The 23998-nt window shown below is 49.5% G+C and overlaps 3 protein-coding genes across 8 annotated transcripts; all 3 read right to left on the minus strand.

Annotated features, from left to right (window-relative positions):
- Positions 1–204: 204 nt before the first annotated feature.
- Positions 205–14549, minus strand: ankrd12 (ankyrin repeat domain 12). Of its 5 annotated transcripts, XM_088395641.1 has the most exons (14): positions 13921–14546; positions 9713–9826; positions 8933–9089; positions 7689–7805; positions 7245–7316; positions 6814–6954; positions 6503–6706; positions 6273–6415; positions 6050–6197; positions 1889–5973; positions 1725–1823; positions 1453–1596; positions 1291–1386; positions 205–1192 (listed from the first exon to the last, which is right to left on the minus strand). In XM_088395641.1, exons 2-14 carry the CDS (start codon positions 9770–9772, stop codon positions 1007–1009), a joined length of 5652 nt encoding a protein of 1883 aa, XP_088251767.1. In that variant the 5' UTR covers positions 9773–9826; positions 13921–14546; the 3' UTR covers positions 205–1006. The 5 variants fall into 5 exon arrangements, with proteins under 5 accessions (XP_088251767.1, XP_088251765.1, XP_088251764.1 ...); XM_088395639.1 differs by lacking the exon at positions 7689–7805 and having other exon boundaries at positions 13921–14543; XM_088395638.1 differs by lacking the exon at positions 7689–7805 and having other exon boundaries at positions 1291–1596; positions 13921–14549.
- A 577-nt stretch (positions 14550–15126) lies between these two features.
- Positions 15127–17704, minus strand: ndufv2 (NADH:ubiquinone oxidoreductase core subunit V2). Its single transcript, XM_088395646.1, has 8 exons — positions 17540–17704; positions 17262–17315; positions 16483–16545; positions 16175–16291; positions 15926–16094; positions 15546–15655; positions 15360–15436; positions 15127–15277 (listed from the first exon to the last, which is right to left on the minus strand). Exons 1-8 carry the CDS (start codon positions 17579–17581, stop codon positions 15184–15186), a joined length of 726 nt encoding a protein of 241 aa, XP_088251772.1. The 5' UTR covers positions 17582–17704; the 3' UTR covers positions 15127–15183.
- A 591-nt stretch (positions 17705–18295) lies between these two features.
- Positions 18296–23955, minus strand: ralbp1 (ralA binding protein 1). 2 transcript variants are annotated; one of them, XM_088395644.1, is made up of 10 exons: positions 23856–23955; positions 22739–23030; positions 21787–22230; positions 21344–21693; positions 21082–21243; positions 20772–20903; positions 20600–20710; positions 20339–20460; positions 20152–20272; positions 18296–19923 (listed from the first exon to the last, which is right to left on the minus strand). In XM_088395644.1, the coding sequence occupies exons 2-10, from the start codon at positions 22986–22988 to the stop codon at positions 19597–19599; spliced, it is 2019 nt and encodes a 672-aa protein (XP_088251770.1). In that variant the 5' UTR covers positions 22989–23030; positions 23856–23955; the 3' UTR covers positions 18296–19596. The 2 variants fall into 2 exon arrangements, with proteins under 2 accessions (XP_088251770.1, XP_088251769.1); XM_088395643.1 differs by having other exon boundaries at positions 23850–23951.
- Between the last annotated feature and the right edge of the window lie 43 nt (positions 23956–23998).

Genomic DNA, 23998 nt, shown 5'->3' on the forward strand with positions numbered 1-23998 from the left:
AACAGTAAGAATAATTTTAAAATATTGAAACTAAATATCATTATTTTCCTCTTCATTTATTTTTCCATAAAAACATTTGAATATATATAAAAAATATATACTTCATTCCAATATTGATTCAAGGTTTTTCTGTATTCTCCCTCTTAAAGGTTGGTTAAAAAAACTTCGTGAAAAAAAAAAAGGAAAATCACAGCACAATCAAACTTCAGTTTCACAACAAATAAAATTTATTCAATTATATATTACAAGTATGTACAGGTCTTGTAACAAGTAAATATCAAAATAGACATTTTTTAGAACTATCGTTCATCAAAAGGCATTATGTTGAAAAAATAGCTTCTTGCTGTGATCTCATGTTGAAACTGTTTTAAGTTTTGTCTTCTTTTTAAAACACCCTCACTCTCCTCTATGGACTCGAACGCGGGATGGCACGCACGCGCACAAACACACACAAGGAGGTGAGTACAGATGGGAAGAAAAAAAGATTGGGGCGGCGAAAAAGGCATGCACAGTGTCAAATTGTGTAAGGAGTAAAAACAGAAATGAAAAAAGCCGGAGAGAAAGCACACGAGGACGTCACGGACAAAGAGGAAAACACGCCGAAAACAACAAACACTTTGGTCCATTAAAACAGGAGACATTAACAATCAAAATATCTAGTACTTTTTTGTTGGGTTGGTTTTGTACAGCGCTTCTTAAACAATAAGAATAATTACACCATTTTTTTTGCTATGTACAAATGCACAAGTTCTTGTATGTAGAAAATAAGTTAAAAAAAATTAAGAGCACAATCTGTACACAAAATTATCCACACTCAACTTTGACGTGTGCGCGTTTTTAAGTGACCCTGCTTAACACGACATGATGGTGCTGCTGTCGACTTCAGCGTCCTATTCGGCGCCCCCCCCACCCGCGCTGGCCTTTGGGTCTCGCGTAGCGGCCGGGGTGGGAGGTCCTAAGTGCTCCTTGCCGCGCCGGTCGAGCATTTTGCCGCTGCCAGCTCGGCTCATATGGGCGTGAGGTCAAAGTCGTCGTTGACCTCCACCAGCGGGATGTAGAACTCGGGAATCTCGAAGATACCGGTGGACTTGTAAGTGGCTGGCTCGAGCTCCTGGAGCTTGAGCTGCCACTCCAGCCGCTGCACGGCGTTGAGGGCCGCCGCCTCATGCTGCTGCCGCATCAGCAGGCACGTCTGGGGAATACACAATGCAAATTTCATTTTTCAGTATTTAAAATCAATAAAAATAAGTCACCAAGCATGACTTTTCAAGTCTGAACATGGCGACTGACCTTGAGCTTGTCAAACTTGTCGTCGACATCTTGCAGCCAGGACATGAACTGCCTGGCGTTGAATCGGTCCCTCACCGACGTTTTGCCGTCGTCGCTCTGCAACGGAGACACGCTTGCGTCAAGCGGGCCGCCGCTCGACCCGGTGGCTCCGGCGGTTCGCACCTGGACGTCTTGGGGCATGTTGTAGACTTCGGCGTCCAGCAGCACGGTGCAGGCGCTGAACGGCAGCGTCTGATTGGCCAGCGTCCTCGCCGCCCGATAGTGCACGCGTAGGACCTCCTGCTCGTTGGACACGATCAGCTTCTCCTTTAAGAGCGCAGAGAGAAGAAACGACCGCAGCCGTCACGTGGGTGGATCTCGCGAGACTCGACGGATCGTGTGCGACCACCGACTTGGCGAAAAAGAGCAACGAAGGTGGCTGGAAAGAGCCTCACCCTCTCGATGCTGTGCTGCAGGCGCAGTTTCATGCGGACCACCTCCTGCTGCTTGAACATCTCCTTCAGTTGCTCGGGTAGTGAGGGAGGCGGAGTTATCTGTCCAGGACATTTGCTTGCTTTCAACTCGAGGTCTGCATTTAGCGGCGTTTGTGCGGACTTACCGTGGGGATGCACAGCTTGCTGAGCGGGTTCCCATCCAGGAGGTAGGAGCCGTTGAAGGTGACGTACTCGTCGTAGTACTGCGGCGGCTGCGGCGCCACGCTACACAGCACCTTGCGTTTCTCTTCGATCTTCCTCCGAATGTGCAGGAACTCGTAGTAAGGGTTGGCGCGCTCTGTCTGGTAGGGCTCGATCTCCTCCAGCTTGACCGAGGCCACGATGGCGGCGAGCGACTGCTGCTGCTGCACGGCTTCGCCGCTCTCCCGTTCGAGTTCCTGCGCCGGGGCCGGACCCGGCTGGCAGGAAGGCGGCTTGGGCATTTTCCTTTTACGCGGGTGCGATAAGTGCAGGTCCGCTTCCTCTTCCGAGGAGCGGAGCTTGAGCTTGGCGCCGCAGCAGTCCGACTCTGGTTCTGCGGACTGGGGAGACGAACTGCCCGAGGTGTTGCTGCTGCTGCCGCCGCTTGTGCTGCTGCCGCCGCCGCCGCTCATGCTGCTGCCGCTCCTCGTGCTGCTGCCGCTGCTGCTACAGCTGCTGCTACTCAGGTCACTGTGGCCTGCCGGTTGGACGGCGGCCAGACTGGAGTCTTCATACGAGGACTCGGTTTTCCGGTCCGAGGGGGTCGCCTCCGTGTATAACTCAGAGGGTAACTCCGTAGTCAGCTGCTCTTCCGGTGAAGAACTTGGAACTTGGTTTTCAGACTTCTGTGCATCGCACATCTCTTGATCCTTTGTCGCGCTGGACTCGTCGTCGGACATCTCCATCGGAGTGACTACAACGGGAGGTCTGGGATCCAGATTCTCTTGCAGACATCTAAACTCTGTGCTTGCTTGAGGTTTGGTGGTGCTGGTGGAGGGTACTGGACTTTCCGTCACCTCCATCTTGACGCTCTCAGGGACAATTTCGGCACTCAGGTGTTCTGCACCATCCGCGTTGGTGTTTTTTTCATTCTGATCCGCAAGCGGGCCGGAAGAAGAAGAGTCCAACGGCAGTCTGAGGACAGGCTCCACGGGCTGGAGGCTTTCAGGGTTGGTGAGCTCCGGCGGTTCTATCGACAGAGATGCCGGGTCAAAGTCCCTGTTGGTCGCTTCCGGTTGTGAAGTTGGACTTTCCAGACAGGGGATGTCCCTCGGGACAGCGGCATCAGAAAGTTCTGCTGCAGGACTACCGCAGAGAGTGAGACTTGGAGGCTCTCTGTTGGGTGAGGAGCCGCCAGCTGAATCTTTACACTCTGCGAGCGACTCGGCGTTTGAACACGGTTGGCCGACGCTCACCTCTTCTCTTTCTGTTGATGTCTCCCTTGTTCTCGGAGCCTCTGCGTGGGGTTTCGGTGGACTGTCTGTCGCCCCGGTTTCAGTGGACACGTTGGCGTCCTCGTCCAGGATGGCCCTGAGGTACGGCGATTCGTGTCTGCCGGGAAGTGTCGGCCGGTGGGCGTCCGGAAGAACGACGCAGTCCTTGTCCAGAGCGGCCGGCAATCTGGCGGCCTGGATGACCAGGGAGGACTGCAGGAAGGCGGGCTGCGTGTCGGCCGGCTCCAAGTTCACGTCCGAGTCGTACTCCGCGTGCTTAGGGGTCAAAGTGGCCGCCTGGCAGGAGTCCTCGGAGCTAGCGACCGACAGCAGGGACACGGACCTGGACATGAGGCTGCAGTGCTCACCCTCGGGTCGCGGGGATCTGCTCAGGCAGTTCTCAACTGCGGACATGACCTTGGCGCCGATGGAGGGCAGGCTCTTTCCATCTAGGGACACAGCCCTGGGAGCGGAGACGTCCTTCGAGGCTTTCTCTCTGCAGTGGGCGTCAGAAGCTTCGGAGCTTTTGGAGCGCAGGAGCTCTTTGCTGAAGCACGTGTCCGTCTTAGTCCGGTCCTTGGGCCTGGGCTTGGCAGGGTCTGGCAGAGATCTCAGTTTGAGCCTCTCCCTTTCCTTCTGTTTAATCTTCTCCAGGTGCTTGCGGTGCCACTGCTCAATCTCTTGGTCCTTGAGGCTTAGCATTCGCTCAAAGCTGGTCTGCATCAGGTCATCGTTGACCAGGCGCTTCTCTTTGGGCCTGGTGTCTCGGGTTCCGGCGGCGGCGGGGGGCTTGAGCTTGGCCTTTTCACCTTCTGTCTCGCTGGACTTGACTTTGTTGGCCTTGCTCTGCTGGGAACGGTCCTTGTGGCGCTCCTTGTCTTTGTGCCTGTCCGAATCTCTGTCTCGTTCCCTCCGGTCCCGATCCTTCTCCGGCATCCTCCCTGCCGCCTCCTCTTTGGATTTTGTGAATGAGGACTTGCCACTTTCAGAGAGATAAGACTTCTTCTCCTCCAGCAGTGATTTCAGATTGGAAGTGGAGGAAAGCATCCCATCTTTAAGCTTGTCTTTTCTTTTTCGCTCACAGTCCTTGGAGCGATCGGATCTGCCGTGATCTGAGCTTTTCTCCGATGGCTTCTTCTTGTCGTAACTCGCGCGGTCCTTTTCTCTGTGCTCCGTATCGGAGCGCTTGTCTCGACTTTTTCGGCCGTCTTCGTGCTTCTTGGCGGCGGACAGAGACTTGAGTTTATCGCCCGGGAAGTGGGTGGAAGCGGGCCCGGCTCGCTCTTTTTCCTTCCAGCGCTCCAACTGACTCTGCGGCTCGGCTCTGCTGGCGTGCTCCGACTTGAGCTTTTTTTCCTTGTCCGGATGCCTTTTCTCCATTTTTTCCACTTCCTTCTCTTTTCCCGGGAGCCGCTTGTCTGTTTTGTCGCGCGCGGGCTCCAGATGTTCCTGATCGGCGGCGAGAGTTATAGCCGTCTCCTCCGTCTCTTCTTTCATACTTTGGTTGCTCTCGGCATCTGGAATGCGCTCGCTCGCTCTGTCGTCGCGCTCTCTGGCCCTCTCTTCCCTGCGCTCTTTTTTCACCGCCTTCTCTTTGTCACGCTCGTCCCTCGGCCGCTTGTCCTTGCCACTGGAATGTTTCTCCTTGGCGCTCTTGTCCTCCTTGCCGTCGCCGCACGTCCTCTGGAGGGAGCAGTGCTCCTCCGCTTGGCGTTTCGCAGCCGCCGTGTCTTCCGCCTCGTCGCTTTTGAAGAAGTTCTCCTTCCAGAACTCTCTGTCAAACTCCAGATTCCTGTGGCCGTCTCTCCTGGCCTCTTTCTGCCTGTGACGGCTACACTCGGCCTCGTACTCTCTCCGGTGTTTGTCTTTCTCCTTATGTTTGACTTTGTGCTTCTTGGCCGCTTTGACATCCAGGTCCGTCTTGCGGGGGGCGGCGCCCTCAACGCCAGCGAGCGGGCCCGGGCTGGCGCGGGCGTCGTCGCGCTCCCCGTCACGCTGGTGGTGCTTGCTCTTCTCCTTGTGCTTGTGGGCCTTGGCGCTGGAGCTTTCCGTGGAGAAGTCCACGTCCGAGTAGTGGTTGTACTTGATGGCGTCGGTGGGACACGAGCTGTTCTCCTGCTTGAGCGGCGCCGCGTGCTTGTCGGCCAGGCCGTGGTTGAGTTTGGGTGACTTGATGGCCGACAAGTGGAAGAGGTGCACCGACGAGTCATCTTTGGGGCTGAAGGACATCTTGAAGGAGTCCTCCTCGCGCCCCTTGTCCACGCTCTCCGCGGCGGCGGCGGCCAGCTGGAGGACCAGCGTCTTGCTGTTCTCCTTCCCGTCTTCTTGGTTTTCTTTGTTTTTATTCTGGCTTTTGTTCTTCCTCTTGAATTTGCCCTTGTCTTTCTGCTCACCGCTGTCTTTTTTTACCTTGATGCCCTCCGAACTCTGCGAGCAGGTGGGTGAGTTCCTCCTGTCAGGGAGGCTCTCTCGCTCGTCGCTGGATGAGTCTGAGCTGCAGTGCAGCCGAGGGATCTTGGGCTTCTTGGACTTGGCTTCCCCCTTGGCGCTCTGCTTCCCGGCCACAGCGCCGTGCTCTTTGTCCTCCTTCTCCCTCTGCCGCAATTCTCGCCGCAGGATATGTCGGTCATTGAGCGCTTTACTCAGGTCTTCCTCCTCTTCCTCGTCCTTGAACTCGTACTCGTCCAGGTCCGGGATGCATGACGACGATGACGACTTAGCTTTAGCGTCAGAGTCCTTCTCTGCGTCAGAGTCGTCCACGCTGGACGGGTTGACGGATGGCGAATCCTCCGAGTCTGCGATGGGATCAACAAATGGGATCAACGCGAGCGGCCTTCACTATTTTGCACCGTGGCGAAGTCTTTTCCTCACCCGAGGAGCTGTCATCCTGCTCGGAGAGCGCCGCCTCTCCTTTCAACAGCCGCTCCAGCTCCTCCGAGTCGGCCACGTCCACCGGCCGCTCACCGCGCTTGTTGGCCTGGAAGGCGTCTCCGCCGTGGCGCAGGAGCAGCTTCACAATCTGGACCAGAATGGCGGGATGCGCAATGAATCCACAGTAAACGCCATCTGGGCAAATGATCGGCGCAGGACGTACGTCTTTATGGCCACTGCTGGACGCGTCGTGGAGAGGCGTGTCGTCGTCCAGACCTTGCGTGTTCACCTCAGCGCCGGCTGCGATTAGCACCTTCGCCACGTCGTAGTAACCCAGGTTACAAGCTTCGTGAAGCGGGGTCCAGCCTGCCAAAACAGACCAAAAACATTTATTTTTGGGACAAATGAAACCAAACAAATTCTGCCCCCCCTCATTGCCCATTGGGGTCCCACCTGCAAAGTCCTTGACGTTGACATCAGCTCCCAAGCTGATGAGCTCCTTGACTTGCTTGGCGTCACCCCGTATGGCGGCCATGTGCAGCGGCGTCTCACCCCGCTCGTTGCGCTTGTTGACCTTGTCCTTCTGCCGCGACGAGGCGCTGCTGGGAACCTTCTTGGGCACCGGCGTGGTCTGCGAGGGGTGGCTGGGCGTGGAATCTGTGATGGGCAGACCGATTGAGAGCTTAGACGGTCTCATTGAAGGAAAGTGGCACTCCAGAGAATAACAGCTGTATTTTCTGCTTCAACTCCACGAGTGCACAGACCTGGACTGTTGGCCGTCATTTGCATGAGCAGAGCCATCTGCTTGCGCTCGGACAGCGGGTAGCCAAACAAAAGGTTGGGAGCTTGCGACTTCTTGCCCCCGGCCTCCTTTTTCACTTTCTTCTTATCTGGTCCATCCTTATCTGCCAAACAAAAGCAAAACACCACATTAGACTTTACAAAGGCAGAGATGGCTGTGTTGACAACAGGCCCTCTACCTTGTATCTACAGGCAGATTACAAGTATGAGGTTCAAAAAAAAAAAAAAAAAAAAGAGGCTTCCCACCCCCCCGCACGCATGCATGGCAGATGCGGGGTGAACATACGCACGAGCTTGTGTGTTTGCGGCAGGCGGGCGAGGCGGAAAAAGGGGGATAGAAAAAAAGACTCTGCTGCTGCTGCAGCAGCGGCGGCATGATTAGCGGCATGATTACCTGCGTACGTCCGGCAAGGGGCCGCTAATCTCTCACCCCAGGTCTCAGCGGACTGGCCTGGGTCTGACTCATCTGCGGTGCAAAGCATCGTGGGAAAGCACCACGTTAAAACGCTCGCCCTGCTCACGTACACACATTATGTATGAGTCATGGTGGCGCGCGGCAGAGGGGCAGCGACGCAACGGACAACATCATCCCTCCGTGATGTTTCCATATTCAACGGCTGCCATCCAAATGTCGTTTACGGTCGCAGTCAAACGTTTGAGCGTGCCTTGGATTTGGGAAGCATCCCCACGACCTTGCACCGAGTCCTCCGTACATCACCGCGGGAACCGTCCGCTCACCTTTTTCGAGGCGACGAGAGCCAACAATTTCCCATTTGGAAGAACGGATTTCCAGCGGTCTACTGTCCATTGTTTGCATTTCTTGGCACAAGTTACGCACTTCCTTTTGTTGTTGTCGTCCTCGCGTCGACACCGTTTCCTTGCAGCGGTCGGACCATAAAGCAGAGATGGGTGCAGACCCGCCTCCCAACGTTGAGATGCACGTGCCACTTGAGCTCTGTGAAGCATTTAGGTGAGCTCCAGTCTGTGGTGCCGCTAACTTGTGCTTTCTAAGGCCGCTAACTGACTGACTGACCTTCATTTCTTAAAGTAATGGCCTTGCAAAATGATGCAAAAATGATGCAGAATTACTCAGCCTTAGTAGTGACTCGTAATCCACTCATCATTTTTATTTATGCACACCAATCGAGCGGTGACCAGTTTGGGTCGTAGTCCACGTTTGACCCCAACGTTAAAAGACAACCAAAACATCATTGCGCTAATGGAGTGGATGAGACTCCATGAGCTGTTCTGAGAAATCTCATCATCAGCCCACGAGGCGCCGTCCACGTTTTTACAAAGCGTCGGCCTCCGGGGAAGATGAAAGCGAAGCGTTGTAAAACGCCCGTGGCGCACTTCACTGTAATTGTAGCGTTTCCATCAAAACCAAACATGCTGCAAACGGGCTAAAGAGAAAGACTCCATGAGAGACTCGACTTTGCATCCATATGGAAGCAAAAATGAGTGTCTCCTTTCTGAGAATCTCCCGTCCTCTTAAAAAAAAAAAAAAAAAAAAAAAAAAAAAAAAGCAGAACAACGGCGTGTCCATGTCGGAGCCGTTTCCGACTGCCGGCCCTCGAAGCTCATACGTGGACAAAAGAAGAAAACAGCTGGGCACAGTTGCAGGATCGAGAATGAACGCAGGGAGTATTTATGGCGGTGGGATGACAACCTCAATCACAATGACGGATAATGTCATAAAACCTTGCGGTCGATTGGCCTTTTAGCTATTTTGAGGGAGGCTGCCTGCGACATTTGCTGCCTTTTCTCACACTGCTCGCAGCAATAGAACATTTCAAAAAGCGATATCGCAAGGTTCTGAGAGCCAACGTTGAGTTCGACAACAAAAACAAATCAAGCCCTCTTTGTTCTCACTCTCTGGCAGCCAGACATACGGTGCCTTCAAGGACCTCCGGAATTTAGGAGCTCCCTCGCGGTCTCTAATGACTCTTAAGTGTTATTCTTAACTTAAATCATATCGATTGCTCGTTTGGACTTTCTTTCGTAATGAAAACAGATGACGATGAAGCTCAAACTAAGGAGACAATCTGAGGTCACACGGCAGCCTAAGTAAGGAGCGGTTACCGGTGTCCGAGTCTCGCTCGTCCGTGGTGGTCCGGGGCGGACTGTTTGTGAAGGAGAGCTTGCGCTTCATGGAAGACTTGACTTTGCCTTCCTTTGCCAGCAACTCGCTCCGGTCCAGCTTGGGCGTCTTGGTGAATGGGGACAACTTGTCTTTGCACTGTTGGAAAGGCAGAATTGAAAAAATCACTGTTGTCAGTCTCAATGTTTGGAATTGTTCAATCAGTTGCATACCAAATCATTTTTTTTTTCCTCTGGATCAATGCGTGTGGAATTGGAAAATTTCCCAAAACGCTCTGATATACATATGTATTTTTTTTTTATGGGCAATAACTGCTTTTCCATCTCTTGACTTATTTTGAAAAGTAAGTCACCCATTTCCTTTATCGAATCTTTTCTTGCTTTCAACAACACCTCTGCTCTGGCAGGTTGACCGAATCTGTGCAAAATGTCACCAAACATTTGCCTCCAAAATAAACGCTGACGCCAGACTTTTCCGAGCGCCCCCTCCCAAACAAAGTCGAGGTTACCCGTGAGCGTTCGGAAAAGACAGACGCGCGCGCAGGCGAGCCGAAGCGGGGACCGTCGACTGCGGGAGGAAAAAAGTCGGGACATATGGAATGTGCGGCAAAACAGAAGGCAATAATTAAGGGATACGGCGTGTTGAATTTCATGGCGGTGGCTATAAATACGCCAGTGACGTTTTAATGTTGCCAGCAAATGAATGTCTGACATTTAAGGCTACAAGTCGTTGTGCACTTCAAACTCAGAAGAGCGTACTACCTTCTTCCCCGCTTGCTTTTCCACCATGGCGCCATCTCTGTCGCTACCGGGTTTGGCCATGGTGTGGCACCCGACTAGCCCAGACAGCTCCAGCCCAGCGGGTTCATCGTGCACCTGAAACCAAAGGGCATGAAATGCATGCTGGTTAAAGGTGCTTGAAGGAAAGAAAGCGCCGATGGTGCACCACAGATACAAAAGTGGGAAAGCTGCTAAAAAAAAAGTCTCGCGAGCCTTCTGCAAAAAAACAGGCCACTTCTGCAAAATATCAGCAAAGCTTTCAACCGGTGGTCAGGTTTTGGCGAGATGGACTAGAATTCGGAGTGGGGGCTGGCAACTACAATCATCGGGGTGTCGCCGTTAATCTTAAATCGTTTCGAGTCTGGTTCAAACCTGGCGCTATTTGAAGGCCGTTTGAAATGACCATCGAGCACACAAACGAAGCGTGTGAACAGGCCACGCAGGCTCTCTGCTCTTACGAAGGCCACATCGGGTCACGGGCCAAAATGCAGAGGATTTGCGTAACGTCTTGAATGGGTTGTGCAAGTTCTCACAATTGGCACCTGTATAAGTATCTGTTGTGTGATTAGAACGTCGCTATAAGCAGGCACAAAGCGATGGTGAAGGTGCGAGCTCATTCAACCGCCGCTTGGGTAGAAGGACCAAAGAATGGGACCGGATCTCAAACATGAAGGCACTGACCACTGTGTCCTGGAGTGAAGGTGCAATATTTGGATTTTAAGCTTTGTACGGTGAGATGTGAACGCCGGTCACTATGACAGCCTTGAGCGGCGCCCTTGGCGGAGGTAAAGGAAGAAAAAGAGAGAAGCTGGGAGGGTGGCCTGCCGACGGGTGCATGAAAAGCGCTTCTAGTGTAGTAACCTGATCTTGCGACTGCGGCATGGGACGAGGGCTAAGAATAGCAGCGGGGGCCTGACACGCAGCGCAGGGACGAGCAGCCGCAGCAGCACCGACGACACGGCGGCACAAAGGAAAAGCATCGCGGCGGCGGACTCGCAGACGGAATATTGCGATAGTGACGACAACACGAGGGGGGGGGGCGTGGCGTGCTGGCTGCGACAACCGTCACATGGTTCTCGCCTTGTATGGCGACAGGCTAAATGATGGTGTAAGGGTGCAGAGGGGGCGGGTTGCGCATCTATTCCCGGTCGCCGCCCCCTCCTCCACCACTGACTCTCTAATGAGGAGCAGGACAAAGGCAGGCGCAAAAAAAAAAAAAAAAAGCCCGATTACGCCAGGCGAGAGCGAGAGGGGCCGGGGCCGCAACAAAGACGCTCCTACGGCGTGACGCTGCTCGGGGCTTCGGGCCAACGCCGCTTTAAAATGTGTGCCTTTTCACGAGGCGCGCTGTCAAGACGACACAAAGGAATTGGCCTCGGACAACATACGTGATTGAACAGCACATGGGAGGACAATACGCACCTCCGCCCTGGCCAAATAGTGATAAAAGCGCCACGCCAATTAACTGCGATAACATTTCAAATGGTTACTACTCCGACAGCGTCGCACTACAATTAGCACATTAGCCTCTTTAACATCGAACCGGGCCTTTTGTTCAAATACACATGTGACGCGGATGAGAGATGGAGGTTTTAACACTGACAAACCATATGAAATAACCGCCAAGTTTTTTTCCCTTCACCAATAAAAATATGGGTGCTGAATGGAGTGCTTCAACTTCCCGTTTCATTTCTGGGTTTGTGAAACTCTCTAAGTAATAGTGACGATTCCGTTGTGAAAAAACGGCGAGTGAGAATGTAGGTTAATGCTCAGATATGCAAGCGGTGGACAAGAACAATGATGCCTTTGCTGGCGATTATGGGTTAAAAAAAAAAAAGGGGGGGGGGGGGGGGGGGCAAGTTGGCCATTAGAGTAAAAGGTTAGGATGTAGCCATGGGATGCGATGGGGGCTCACGTATCGGGAGAAATATTTGCAGTCCAGGTTCGGCCACTGCAGATCGGGTTGGCTAAAAAGAAACACACGAGTGTTTCAAACGTATTGGAAGGATCGCAAGTGGATGCGAGGCGACCGCTCGGAGTCATCACGCGAGTCCTACGGCAGAGCGTTTCAAAGCCACTTCATCTGTCCGAGACTTGCTCGTTACTGCTTTTGATTTGCTTTCTCGTCCGCCCGGTGCCGCAATGCTTTTTTCTCCACGCGGTCTGTCAAATGATCAAGGCATGGCAACACGTCTGCGTGTCGGCGGCATTTCACACGACGAGGTACGGCACGCTCTGCGCCGCACGTTCGGCCGCCGGTAAGCCCTACGAGTGAGTCCGTGTTGCGTAATTGTTCCGCTCCTCCCGCGCCGACGCACAGGCGAGGCCTCGCCGCACAGCTGCATGCTGACTCCGTCTCGGCATGCGCTCTGCTGCTTTCACGAGAGGCGCCGTGCAACTTCCTAAATGTATTTGAGCAAAAAGGTGACGTCATTGGGGTCTAACGAAGGTTGCCATTTAAAAGCCCTCTGTGTGCCAAAGCACATCCAGGGGCTAAAAAAAAAAAAAAGCAAGAATCAGAATCTATATTCAAATTTTGCAGGTGTTTTTCAATAGGAGGAAAAAAGACTAATCAATAAAAATCAAGATATGACTTGATGATTAAAATAATAGTAATGATGATTTGCAAGTGAAGCAATTTGACACCTCATGTGAAGAAGAAATGCTTATTTACTCAACAAAACGTGCCTTTTGGCAATGAAATCATTTGCCTTCTGTAGTGCCGACCCTTATGTAATTGTCCCTTGGTCATCGGGCTATTCTCCAACTTAAGAGGCTTACGGTCTGGCGACTATATTATCCTTGTATGTCATCCAGGTTATAGCGTATACACACAGGAGAAAGGTTCGAACCAGCACCTGATATTCCAGAAAAGAGGAAACCTAGCAGTTATCGATTAGCGTAATGATACTGTACCAGGAGCAATATACCGACACTTGTTTTTTTTGGTCAGCTATTGCACATTTCATTCGTTATTTTTGTGCCTAAAACATAGTACACAATGCAGGTTGATGAATCAGTTTTATGAATTTTTCCAGCGTCCTTAGTTCTACGTAAGGCAAATGCCAAATCATTTAGCGACGTATTGGGCCCATTGGACCCGAGGTATGTGCTTCCAAGCCCTAAATATTTTGCCGAAGTCACTGTGCTTGCCTACTGAGGGAGCCATGCAGTCAGATGCTTCATTTTACAATAGTAATTTAATAAATATGAACAATTTTAATTTCTGAAAGAGACTGACACGAATGCTTTGACGACAACATTGTACCAAAAGGAAATCTGTTCTGAAGCTTGCTTGCTATCTGGAGAAATAAAGCAAATCCCAGACGATTTGTTTTGAATAACGTGATTGTCATTTGCTTTTTCTATCAGCACGACAGAATTCACATTACCGTGTTGCCGAGCCCTTCCTACAGCCTTGGTGGTTTGAGCATTTTTATGGCCCCTAAAGTGACAGTTTAGAGTGCAGGCAGACGTTTTGTGTGAGTAGTCGCCATGTAAAAAAGACAGTCGGGCGCCTTTTGTATTAGGAGGCAGGCAACACACCCCCCAGCATGTCACAGTCAGGCTGGACTGAGTGACTGGGAAGGAGGATCTGGCTATTCAAAATCACACTCCTGTTATTTAATGGTGTAATGTAAAGGATCTAAAAGGACATTTCATTTGCCATTTTGTCAATAGATCGGCGCCCAGTGCGGGGTTATGCTCCTAAGCCTTAAAATGTCCACTGAATTGACATTACGCTGAGTAATAACAATCCAGATACAGTTAGCATGTTACTACATGGTCCATTACGGTTTTATTGTGTCAAACATGAGGGCAAAACAAGCCCAGCACAGCGAGACAAAAGCCCCCACCACCACCGCAGATCCTCACCAGTGTACCCCCCCTCCCAATTCCTCCTCCCTCTTCTCGTCCCCAGCTAGGAAGCTATCTGAGCTAGCTCCACGACTTCTTCTACCCAATTAGGGAGACATTTCAGCTCTTCCACGCCCGACGTAGATATCCGACCCGCAAGTTAGGGTAGGTGCTAATAAATACAAATGACCATACGTGGCAGCCCTACGTCAGAGGACATGAAAAGACGTTCCCCCGTACGCACGTCAATTTAGCTTGGCGCTCACACGGGGGCTAACAGTAACTAGCACGATTTCGCCTCGCCGTCCGGGGGGATAAACAACAAGCCTTACCTTCTACGTTGGCCGCCGTCGTCTCATCCGTGGGTGGCTTGACGTGAAACCGTTATTCGTCCCCCCCCACCCCAACCCGCCCCCGCTTCCAAAAGGGGGAAATGCTCGGACGTTAACCGTTGCCTACGGCAGTGTGACGTTCATCGTTGCCTTTTGAAAACATCGCAGCCAGTTCGCTCGTCCTCCCTCCTTACCAGCCGAGAAAAGACCAGCATAAACACGCCAGCGGCCCGTCTGATTGGTTCGTGGGAGACACGTGACGCAAGCTGGCCCCTCCGATTGGTGTGCGAGAGACCATGTGACGCAGCCCCAGCTTCACGTCGGGCTGAAAAGTCTCTCCTGCCGTGGCTGCGTGTTGGCTGCTGGCCCCCGTCCTCTATGGTGTTTTTGACGGCGGGGCAGTTCCGACAGTACGCGTGAAGGGCATGTAACCGCATTTACTCGGCGTAAAACGTTGGGCTGGTAAGAATAATCACCATGCTGTTGTCGTGCTACCTTTAAGGGCGTTGTGTCAGTTTTTCGAGTGGGGAGGGGGGAGAAAGGAAGAGCATTGACGTCATCGTGTTATAATGGAGAACCTTCTGGAAGAAATGTATTATCAAAAGTCCTTGAAATTACCCCTCGCATGTTGTTTTACGAAAAGCCACCATGCTTCCATCAAAAGACCGTGTGTTCCATGTCTGTTGCGCAGTGACATTTGCATCACGCACATGCGCAGAGGCTCTTATTTATGCAATATTGCGCATGTGCAGAGGCCCTTATGACATGTTGCAGAGCAGGCTTTGGGAATGGACGGGAAAGGGGGAGACGAGGTGGGGGGCACCTCTCCCCTGCGAGACACGAGTGCGCCACCGGGGCCAATGATGAAAGTGGTGCGTGTGACGAGAGGCGCTCAGCATGCGCAATGGCTCTCCTTCAGTCATGCGTTTTTGATTGTTTAGATTTGTTAAAGGAATCTGGCGAGGAAGTGGTTGTTTCCATTCACTGGGTGAGCCAAATGTAGGTGTACTGTACACCTTTTAATTGCAGGCTCAGTGAATAATGGCAAATAACATCAAGAACAATGACAGTGGGGTGAATGGAAGGAATGGAATTGCATTGAGTAACCCGGGCTGAAAAAGGGAATAAACACCCAAGGTCCAAAAGGAAGGCATCAAAGTAGTTAGCAAAGGATAGGCTGTTGGAACTGAAATAAAACTGACCAGGTACAGTCATTGAATTTATTTACATATACTACTTTTGGACAACGAATCAGCATGTCTACTACAGGTCCGGCCTCACACCAAAGCCGGGCCCTTTAGGAGGTTCTGTCAATGAGGTCAGTCCGCCGGCGGGCTCGCAGGAGAAACGCCCGCTTCTGCATCAGGAAATGCAAATATAAATAAATGAGCTCAGTCAGTCAGGGTTCATGGATAAGCTAAAACGAGTTTGGATTTTACCTGGGCCCTGGTGGCGGGACTCTGCCTGCTCTGAGCTCATCAATTATGTCCTCCATGTCCTTTGGGGTGAGGTCCTCCTAGGGGGACAAACATATTTTCAGGTTTTTTGAGATACAAGCCTTTGTGTAGTTACCAAGGTGAGCATAATTACTAAACCAGCAACTTGTGAATGGATGCGGCACTCACGTAGTAGTTGTCATTGATCTGCACCATGGGTGCGTTGACACAAGCGCCGAGGCATTCCACTTCGATGAGCGTGAACATCTTGTCCGCCGTCGTCTCGCCCACCTTGATACCTGTGAAGGACACACACCAACTATTGAGTGAAAAATACTTGACTGGGTCAGCTCGAGCTTCGGCGAGTGTGCGTGTCTGCTGTGGCCGACAGCAGTTCCTGTGCTCTTTTGTGTTTTACTGTTCTCACTGTGTTGAATAAAACATCTGAAAAGTTCATCAGTGCTGTGGCTCATTTTCCCCTCGCTATCGGTATGTTCCCGCGCACAAAGAATCCACTCGGGCTGGTGTTCACGAAGTGCACGCCGTCGATGGGCGTCTGTCCTCCTCACCTAGCTTGTTCTTGATGGTCTCCAGGATGCTGTCCGAGTTGCACAGCATGCACGGCGTGGTGGTGCAGATCTGGATGAAGTACTTGCCCACGGGCTGGCGCAGGAACATGGTGTAGAAGGTGGCCACCTCGTACACCCTCATGGGAGCGACTTCCAGCACCTCGGCCACCTGGCAGACACAACCGAAGCTGGTCAAAGGGCCTTCCCTTTTATTTTGCCTTTCTCATGACCCATGACGGCGAAACTTGCCTTGTTCATAACGCTAACGGGGAGCCATCCATATTGCCTCTGGGCCAAATCCAACACGGGGATGGTGGCTGCTTGCTTGTGGCCAGTGGGGTACATGGAAATGATAGCTTCAATTCTCTGTGGACAAAACAAAAGATGTCAGAGGATGACAACACAAATTGAGACGACCGATAAATTCAGCTGTACTAAAGTAACAATGTGAATTTATGTTCTCACAGCTGTTTTTTGGTGAAGTAACTTGGATGAAATGCAGAAGTAGTGGCACACATGACATTTCAGTAGTAAGGAAATATGTTGGAAGCGGTTACCTTTTTATTCTCCTCGGTGAACTCGAACGGCGTGTCGGCATTGTTGTCCGGCGTGTCTCTGTGCTGAAAAGACGATCAGGAGAGAAGAATTTGTTTAAAAAATGCAAACGCTGCAAAAGTGCGGCACCACCTCCAGACTGGAACGCAATCTGCTCCATGACGCCGGATTTCTTCCTAGTTATTGCCCACAATTCACAGATTTATGCATTTGAGGCATTTTTATTTTAGACAAGTAGAACAAGACAAACATGTTGCGGAGGCGTCACTGTCAAGGGACAGCGCAACCATGGTATGTTTCCGTTGTGTCTTTTCCATCTCACAGGCGGGCAGCAAGATCCCAGTGGAAATTTGCAACCTTTTGGGAATTTGCTCGGAGATAACAACCTTCCATTATCATTCCCTCGGCGAGAGAATATGGCGATGTCATCGGTGGGCATGACAACCGATTAACGCCACAGGTGGCTTTTTTCCTTTATCTCAAAACTGTGCCACAAGTCGTACGAATGGCACGCGAGGTCCCTCTTCTGGTACGCCAAAGAATCACTTGTGATTAATATTGAATTTATGGAACGTGATCGACCTATTTGTATCAATTTCAATTATGTTAGTTCTGAAATAAAGCTAAGCGTGCTGATTTGTTCATTAAAAATTGAATCTGTACGGTTAGAGGTTTTACCACGGCAACATATTTTTATGAAAACAAACTTTGAGAACAACGTAGAAGTGAACGTATTACGTTCAGATGTTATTTACAAATCAAACTCGAGCGCTTGACTCACCACAAAGATGCCCCCAGCTCCTGCGCGACCAGCAGATCGATGAAGACACCTCACCTGAGAAGTAGAGAACGAGCATCTTGAGTTCTTATTTCATTCATTAATGTTGACAGTAAAGATTCAAACAAGTATCCCCTCGCAAAATCAACCGGCTAGCATGCTCTCGTTAGCTGTTAGCTAAGCGGCCTTCCACCGCTTTGCCCTTGTGAGGAGTCAATCTTAGCGTGAGACTAAAATAACCACAAATACGCGTAAAGTGGCAAAATATTTGTTTTACGCACAGTCTGAGAGACGGCAGATCGAGCCAAGGAGGACAAAAACATCCCGAGGGTTGACGTTGGGTCCCGATAGAGTCAAAAAACAGATGGGACGACCGCTGCTGGAGACATAAGCGATTCGTCGCTCGATTAACAATGCCTGACGTCGGACTGACTTGCGAATGCGCAGAGCTAACAAATCGATCCGGTTTAATATTTATTTATTAGTATTATTATGAACATAACAAAATTTTTAAACACGTGTATGCGTATTCACTGCTACTCCGCCACACTGCTTGTACTGTATTAAATTGTTTTAAGTAAGTAGATTGGGGTGGATGTCTTTGAAAGAACCACCAGTGGGCGCTATTTCTCTTGTGTTCAATCTAGCGCAAAGGCCCTAATCCTTTTCCGTAGCCCTCGTTTCCATAATAATACAATATAAAATTTAAAGGTGAGGTAAAGCAACAGATAAAATATTTCTGAAATAGCATAGCTGTAATTTATAATGTATGGTAATCTATACTGTGGAAGCTTTCAGTGGTCAAACTTAAAAACAAAAGAATGACAATTTTCAAAAACCTGATGTATTGGGAAAAAAAAGTGAAGCCATTTCTTTTAAATCAGCATCAAAAGATACATTTGAAAGGCACATAAAGTCATCCCTGGTTAAAAATAGTTTTGAAGCACTAAATTGCACACTTCTAGTTAGGTAATGCCAGGCGGAAAAGAGTTTAAACTAATTTCTGTGGCCATATTTGGATATAAATCGAACGTCACTCAGAATGGATGCTTTCTTTATTCCTCACAGCATATCAGTGTTTCAGTCACAGGAGGTTTTAATAGTAACACGATCATGAGACCAGATGCAAGCATACAAGTCCAATCATGCATGTCTAAAACAATTAACGAGGGGGAATAAAATGTAAATGGAAAATATGAAATGTCACAACCAAGCCAGAAGCGAACACTAAATTGTAAAAAAAACAACATAGCTAAATGCTTGAGAAAGACATCCATCCATCTTTTGAACCACTTATCCATCATAAAAATTCCCAAGGAGATGATTGTGCAGTAACACTCCTTCCAGCCATTTATCTACAATATATTACCAGAAAGCTTTTTTTTTTTCAATCCAGGTATATCTTTGATTTAATTATTGTGAGCCATCATATGTATTCAAAGAGGTTTTGTTTTATTAAATCAGTCTATATTTTGGCACAGTGTACTGTTGACATGAATTTAAGAAAATATGTGACATGGCAAAATATATGACATGACCGTCCGTCTCAGAGTATTTGTGGGCTTCTTGGTTAGTTTTAGACTCATCAAACCTTCTTGTGGGCCAAGCATGACCCATAGGCTGAAGTTTTGTCTTATCGAGTGCTTCTAAATCTGTATAAAAAAAATAATAATAATAATTTGTAACAAGCCTTATGGACTCACACGTTAAGAGAATCACCGTGGGCTTCCAAGATGTAGAATTATTTAGTCATAATGTTTATGTAAGATGAAGCAAAGATGAAAACATTTAGTTTTCAGGTTGACGAAAACAACCTGTCAGACGTTACTAACCAGTTCAAGCCACAAATGTCTGCCTCAAACATCAGGGAGACTTTTCCAGCTCTGTAACTAATTAGTCAATAAAATTCACAATTAACCAGGTCAAAAATCAATTCGCTAGAAACTTCAGTGACACACACGACAAAGACCATGCCAAGGTCTTTCCAGATCTGTAGTTATTTAGTCAATGCGCTCGCTGTAAGACGAAGTAATGACAAATGTTTATACTTGCTTGAAAATGTCAAAATTGACCAAGCAGGTTCAAAATTAAATTCACAAGCCTTTTTAACGTCTCAAGTGTCATACAAAAGGCCTCCTCAAAGCCTTTCCAGATTTGTAATTATTTAGTCAACCAATTCGCAACAAACTTGATTGACTCACATAATATTAAATGCCAGGGCATGGTCTTTCCAGATCTGTAATGATTTGATCAATATGTCACTCACGTAAGATGAAGCATTGACGCGCAAACTACGTATGGTATGTTAGTAAGTGAACACGGTTCTTTCAACTTTGCCTCACATGTTGCCGTCCCGCCTGTCTTTGCTGGGCGACGGCTTGGGAGGATCCTTCACCGTCTTTCCGGCGGGTGCCACAACGGGGGCGGGGGTGGCTGTACTGCTACCGTTGCTGTCGGAAACCTTCGCTTGCTCCTCGCCGCCGCCACCTCGGGCCTCCGGGCTCAGCTGCTCGGCCGTGTGGGTTTGCTCTGCGGCCGTTGGCGGTGGCTGCACAGCAAGCTCATGCTGCAGCTTGTGGCTCTGGAGCAGGCGCAGCTGGACCCGCAGCTCCAAGATGGCCTCCTGCTCCTCGTGGATGGCTTGGTTCAAGTGAGTGTTCTTGTTCTATGACGCAAAAGTTGCAGCGTTACCGTGGCGACAACCGCCATCTCATGTGAGCATCTTCAACCAGTGAGAATCTTAAGTCGATCTGGTCCTAAGATCATTTTCTCCCTCTACGTATGGTGGCGTAAAAAAACTTGACACTTGACTTAAGCATCATGAGATTTGTTGACATTTCCCAAAATGATGGCTTGAATTCACTTTCAAGGTAATTCTTTCCCTCCTCCTTACCTCCAGTTCCTCATTTTGCTTCTGAAGGTCCTCCAGGATCATCTGCAACTCCTCTTCATCCTCGCTTTCGCTCTCACTCTCGGACGAATACTCCTCGGTCTCGCTGCGGCCCTGCTGACGACTGGAGAGGAATATTAGGGCTCTACGTAGTTGCTACGACGTGAGGAAATTGCGGTGACCGTCCTACCTCTGGATATCTGCGATCTCCGCCCGCAGCCTCTCAATCTCCTCCTTCTCTGCGGCAATCTGTCGGCGCAATACTTGCTCCAGGGAAATTAACTCCTCCTGCTCTGTTAGGATCTCATTTTCCTGACCACACGTGGATACATATGATTCATAATTTTAGACAGAGCAAAAAGATGAAATACACTCAAACATCTTGCTTATTCATCTGGTGAGTGAAGTATCGGTTGAAAATGTTGCCCAAGGTGGCAAGGCACTCACTCACCTGTGCCAGTAAAAGGTTAACAACTTCCTCCTCATTCTCGGTCATCTCCTCTTTGGAAACGTCTTCCTTGGACAGGCTGGCGATCTCCTGGGCGATCTTAGTCTCGCACTCCTGAAGCGTCGCAAAGGTGAGTCACCCTCGGCGGTGACGTTTGAAAGTGAGCTTCTCTTACTTGTCGCTTGGCCTCCCTCAGTTTACGCTTGAGAGCGGTGAGGATTCTCTGGACCTCCCAAAGACGCTCCTCTTTGGACAAGTCCTTTACGCCAGCCTGCAGGTCTCTGTGCAGACAGTTGAGCAGGAACTCCTATAAGACAGCAAAGACACGGCAAAGCGCGCCGTTAAATTGACTCCAATTTTCATCATTTCTAGATATTTTAGCTAGCTAGCTATTTCTAGTGACGTCTCGCCATGAATTCTGAAAAAAAAAGACTTAAGGTCAGCCAATCAACAGATGAGAAATGAACATTTATGCATCTTCTCACCTGCCGCCTGATCTCCTCTTTTATGCTATCCTGAGTCTCGGGCAAAGCCGGCATGGTGGCCATGTTGGACCAGCGCAGCGGACGCACTGCCTGCCTCAAGACCACGTCACCGAACAGATCCTTAACGTGCGTGAAAAACATGTAGAGGACTCTGTTGCCAATCTGAAAGAATGGTGAGCGGGAAGAGGGTTTATTTACTGACAACTGCTACTATTTGATTAAAAAAAAAAAAAGACAAAGATATGCAAAAAGTGACAGCCACCTGTATGGTGGGGTTGAGCACGATGGAGATATTCTGGATGTTCATCTTGGTGTCGGCCTCCTTGGCGATGACGTGATCCATGTGGGTGATCAGCCAACTGAGCAGGAGGCGGCTCTCGGGCGGCGCTTCGGTCAGCAGCCGCTGGAACTCGCTCACCTTGTCGGCTTCCCCCTGCCGGCCGCACGCATCCTCGAAGCGCTGCGGCAGGTCTCGGCCCAGCAGGTTGTCGGGCAGCTCGCGCAAGTACTGCTTGAGCAGGCTGGCCACCGTGTGAGGATCGTACTCCTCCAGGCACGGACACTCCTCCCGGTCGTATGCCGCCTTCAGCTCGTCCACCTTGGACTTCATACCTGATGAAAAAGAGTGTTAGCAAGTGTTGTTGTTTGTTCTTTCTGACTGTCCGCTATTCCAAAACTCCAGTCCTACTCATAGTGTTAGCATACCTGAGACGCGATAGATGCCCTCACACTTCATGCCGTAGTTCTCGATGTAGTCCACACACTCCCTGAAGATTGCGGGAAGCTGTATGCCATCGTATAGCGCGGTCCGCTTCACCGCCTCCGCAAGGGGGACACCGAAGATGGGCCTGAAGGCAGGCATCTCTGCTGGCAATGTTTCTACCTCACCGGCAGGGGTGCCAGCGACGGAGGGCTTCTTCTTCTTCTTTTTCTCCTTCCACTGTTTGACCACATCGGCAGCCGTCAGGTCCTTGGACTTCTTGTCTTTGACTTCCTTGGGACCCTTCTCCTTCACTTTGAAGTCCTTCTCCTTCTTCTTGGAGAAGCTGGGTTTCTTAAATACGTGGATGCCCTTGGAGCGCTTCATCTTGGACGGGCTCTCGGCCTCATCTGCCGAGCTGTCCTCCTGGAAGGCGGCATATCCTTCCGCTGGGTTGCAAGCGAGAGCGAGAGAGGGAGAGATAGCCCTGGTTAGTTGTTCTACATGAGAAACAGGAAGGGAGGGAGGGAGGGAGGAAGGGTGCTTGGAAAAAAGAGGTCAGCCAGTAATGTAGAACAACTCTCTTGTGCCTTAACCTCCCTAATTGTATTTATAGTCTTAAAAAAAAACAATCAAAGTTCACTTAGGCCAGCAGGTTTCAAAAACAAAAGGTTGATGAACGGGCGAGAGCGTCCCCAAACTGTCCGACATGTTTGGACGCCAAAAACAAATGAGCGCTCGCACTAAGCATGATATAAATAATACATACAGATTAAACAATACATCAAAATATTCTCCTAATTATGTCATATTATAATTAAAGTTGGAACCAATAACACACTTTCACAAACACAAAACAATAACTAAAGTGCCCTTTAATGTGCCACAACAATTGTCAATCAGTATATTAGTTTAACATATACACATAGCAATTCTATGACCATTTTTGCCACTTACTGCGCTTCTCCTTCTTCTTAAATTTGTTCTTCTTCTTGCTGTGCTCTTTGTCATCATCTGACACGTATGCGTCAGGCGCCTCATGGTGGAGACCATCGTGCGGTGGCGATGGGTCACCGGTGCGGTACAACCCAGGAAACTTGGTGGGGCTGATCTCCTCGGAGCTGGGGGTGCGTGCCACGCCACCCGGGTGCTCAGCTCGCCGCTGCTCGGCGGGGCTGCTGCTGGGTGGCAGGAAGCACTCTGTCATGATGGCAGGTCCGCGCCAATCATGCCGGTCTTTCCATCACACCTGGGGAACAGTCATAGACTCAATTTTGCTCTTAGGACAGTCCTGCAGGGACGTAGCTATCAAATAATTTCACATTTTTTCGTTTTACTTGACACATTACTGTCAAAATTACGACTCCTTTCATTAAAAATGGTCATAAATAATACTGTACAACTTCTACAGGGGGAAAGCTAGTACCGTAAAGAAACCTCTGCAATGGGGATCTGAAGTTCTGAACATATCAAATCTACTAAGAACTAAGACTTGACTTTTTAAGTGGAAATGTAGCTATAAATAATTCCAGTCTTCCAATAACAAGGCAGCAATAAACCACCAATAAGGAGATTATGTGAATAAACATTTAATTCACCTAGTTACCGGAATGCAAAGGAGTCTTAAAAGTCTTGATTCATCAATATTTCTACAATAACACACTCAAAACTGAGGAAGCCATTTTGTAATGTGTTTTTATATATTAAGATTAACTCTTTAAACAACACTTGAAATGTAAATTAAGTATGGCCTCATTTAGTTACAACAGTGATTCAGTTGTAACATTGTAATAGAAACAAGCGATAAAGATTGAGCGGATGCAAGCGAGGTTTTTACAGATTCTCCTTGTATTATAAACGAGTATAAATGGGTATTGTCAGGAAAAGTGTTTTAATAAGAACAGGCTAAGCACTGAATTGAAGGGGATGTTTGTGCTAACGATACTGCAGCTTTGCTAGCCGATAAATGCCACTTCCGTTAGCTTGTTTCGCTAATCTTTAAAGCAGACGTTCAACGAAGTTTTATTTAGAACGCTGTACTGACGAAATAATTATATGAAGTGATCACCTTTACCAAGTGTGGTCAAGTCCACAGGGTTGAAGTTTCCGGTTATCACGAATAGTGTGTGTATGTATATCCTTGGTTGTGTACTAAATAAAGCCGTCTGCGCCTGCGCAGCGGAACAGGTGCATGCCGGGAAAGTTGGAGAAGCGAGT

The sequence above is a fragment of the Syngnathus floridae genome, chromosome 14, assembly GCF_059516105.1.
Source record: "Syngnathus floridae isolate MCC-2025c chromosome 14, RoL_Sflo_1.0, whole genome shotgun sequence".
Taxonomy (NCBI): Eukaryota; Metazoa; Chordata; class Actinopteri; order Syngnathiformes; family Syngnathidae; genus Syngnathus; species Syngnathus floridae.